The sequence below is a fragment of the Triticum aestivum genome, chromosome 5B (assembly GCF_018294505.1).
Source record: "Triticum aestivum cultivar Chinese Spring chromosome 5B, IWGSC CS RefSeq v2.1, whole genome shotgun sequence".
NCBI lineage: Eukaryota > Viridiplantae > Streptophyta > Magnoliopsida > Poales > Poaceae > Triticum > Triticum aestivum.
In genome coordinates this window covers 406,806,283-406,808,700 of record NC_057807.1, presented here as the reverse complement: position 1 = coordinate 406,808,700, position 2,418 = coordinate 406,806,283, and the positions used below count along the sequence as shown (strand labels likewise).

The following is a 2,418-nucleotide window of genomic DNA, read 5'->3' as shown; positions in this document are numbered from 1 at the left end:
GGCGCAGATCGAGGGAGTGACAGACGAGCGGGAGGCGGCGCACCAGGTAGGAGAGGCGATAGGACCGGGAGTGCGAGGAGAGAGCCGGTTCCGCGTGGTCCGCTCGTTTTGCAGGTCTCACCCGGTTCCGCAAATGGGGCGAATATTCGGCCCATGGGAACGAGGTGGTGATCGTTTCATTTGTCAACTGAACACGAGAACAGGGTAAGGAAAAAAGACAGCCCTAGGATAAACTAAGAACACGGATGAGAGCATGAAAAGGAAGCAGGCAAGCCGGATCCTTTAAACGCGTGATATTCCAGTCTGTTCCAGCAACTAAACACACCGTAAAGGCAAGTGTTCCCGATAAACCAAATTGGGCAATCGCACAATTTTGAAGCCACGATAGACAAAAATGTGCATTTTAATCTCTACTTTTTAGCAAAAAAATGTGCATTTTAATCTAGTTTATGGACCGACCACTGGGGCATTTCACTCGAGCGCAGCCCAACAAAACCAGCCGCGGTCTACCTGCGCAAACGGTGTGACGGCGTCGAGCACGAGCACGAGCACTCCATGGCATGGCCGCCACTTCCCTGGCCGCTCTCATCGCCGGCGCCGCCACCGTGCAGCAAATACGGCAGCACCACGCCAAACTCCTCACTTCTGGCCGCCTCCCCTCCCTCGGTCCTATCCTCCTCCGCCGCCTCATTTCCCTGCCCTCTCCCCACCTCCACCTCGCGCAGCGCCTCCTCCTGTCCCTCCCCTCTCCGCCCCTCGCGCTCTTCAACCTCCTCCTTCCCCCACTCGCCTCCTCACCCGATCCCGCCGCAGCGGCCCGCCTCTTCGTCCGCCTCCGCCGCAGCGGCCTACGCCCTGACGCGCACACGCTCCCGCACGTTCTCAAGGCCCTCGCGCGCCTCGCACCGGGATCCCTTCCCCTCGCCGCCTCCACCCACGCGGAGGCCGTCAAGGACGGCTTAGACTGCGCCGTGGTCTACGTACGGAACGCCCTAATGGTCGCCTACTCGGCCTGTGACCAACCGGCGCGCGCCATGCAGGTGTTCGACGAAATGCCGCGACGGACCGTGGTGTCCTGGAACACGGCGCTCACTGCCTGCTTGGACAACGACTGCCACGACCGGTGCGTTGGCCTGTTCACTGCGATGGTGGAAGCCGGGTTCGAGCCCGACCAGACCACGCTCGTGTGCATGATGTCCGCCGCCGCTGAGCTTGGCAACTTGCCGCTCTGCAAGTGGGCGCATGGGCAGGTCGTCGCCCGGCGGCTGGACATGACGCTTCAGCTTGGCACGGCGGCAGTGAACATGTATGCGAAGTGTGGCTTGGTGAGTTATGCCTGGCGCTTGTTTGAGAGGATGCCGGCGCGGAATGTCTGGACCTGGAGCGCAATGATCCAGGGGTTTGCACAGAATGGATTAGCCCGGGAAGCGCTCAGGCTGTTCGAAAGGATGAAGGGTGCATCAGTTGCGCCCAATTATGTCACATTCCTCGGGCTGCTCTGCGCATGTAGCCATGCTGGGCTGGTCGACGAGGGACGTCAGTTTTTCCATGAAATGCGGCATGTATACAAGATCGAGCCAATGATGAGACACTACAGCGCCATGGTCGATGTCCTAGGGCGTAACGGTCGCCTCCAGGAAGCCTATGACTTTGTAATGGATATGCCTCTCGAGGCTGACCCAGTTGTATGGAGGACATTGTTGGGCGCCTGCCAGATGCACAGCTCCAAGGACTGCATTCACATTGTCAGCAAGGTGCAGGAGAGATTGCTTGAGCTGGAGCCCAGGAGAAGCGGAAACTATGTGATGGTCGCGAACATCTACTCCGACATTGGATCCTGGGACGAGGCAGCGAAGGCGAGGAGGGTGATGAGGGAAGGCGGGATGAAGAAGATGGCAGGTGAGAGCTGCATCGAGGTCGGGGGGCTGGTGCATCGCTTCATCTCTGGGGATAATTCTTGCCCAGAATATGATCGGGCTTGTAGCATTGTCCATGAATTGAATCTCAACATGAGAAAATGTGAACTTATTGACCGGATTTTGCTTATTGATGCTGAATGATTACATAATTTGCATTCTTTAATCTTTACCTGATGATACGTTTGCATCTAGCCATTGACGAAATGAAAATGCTTTGCGTCCGATATTTTTAGTAGAACCTCTGTATGATACTAGAACCATGCCTAAGATACTGGTGTGGCCATTCCATCGAAGGGTCATGGAATAGTGTCGTACGAATATTCATCATACGTATAGCAATGCTCCTGATGCAGCTTTACTGATAACTGAACAACCAAATTTTATTAAATTTTCTGGAATTTCTCATCAAAACAGGAATTTGGTGTTTGCTTATTTTAATAGACATCATCATCTTGTTTATGACAGTAACACATGGGTAAGTACCCAAATTTCTTATTTC

At 54.9% G+C, this 2,418-nt stretch overlaps 1 protein-coding gene across 1 annotated transcript; it reads left to right on the top strand.

Annotated features, from left to right (window-relative positions):
- The first annotated feature begins 490 nt into the window (after nt 1-490).
- On the top strand, nt 491-2,181 carry LOC123116237 (pentatricopeptide repeat-containing protein At2g36730). Its single transcript, XM_044537223.1, has one exon. The coding sequence runs from the start codon at nt 561-563 to the stop codon at nt 2,058-2,060; it is 1,500 nt and encodes a 499-aa protein (XP_044393158.1). The 5' UTR covers nt 491-560; the 3' UTR covers nt 2,061-2,181.
- The last annotated feature ends 237 nt before the right edge of the window (nt 2,182-2,418 follow it).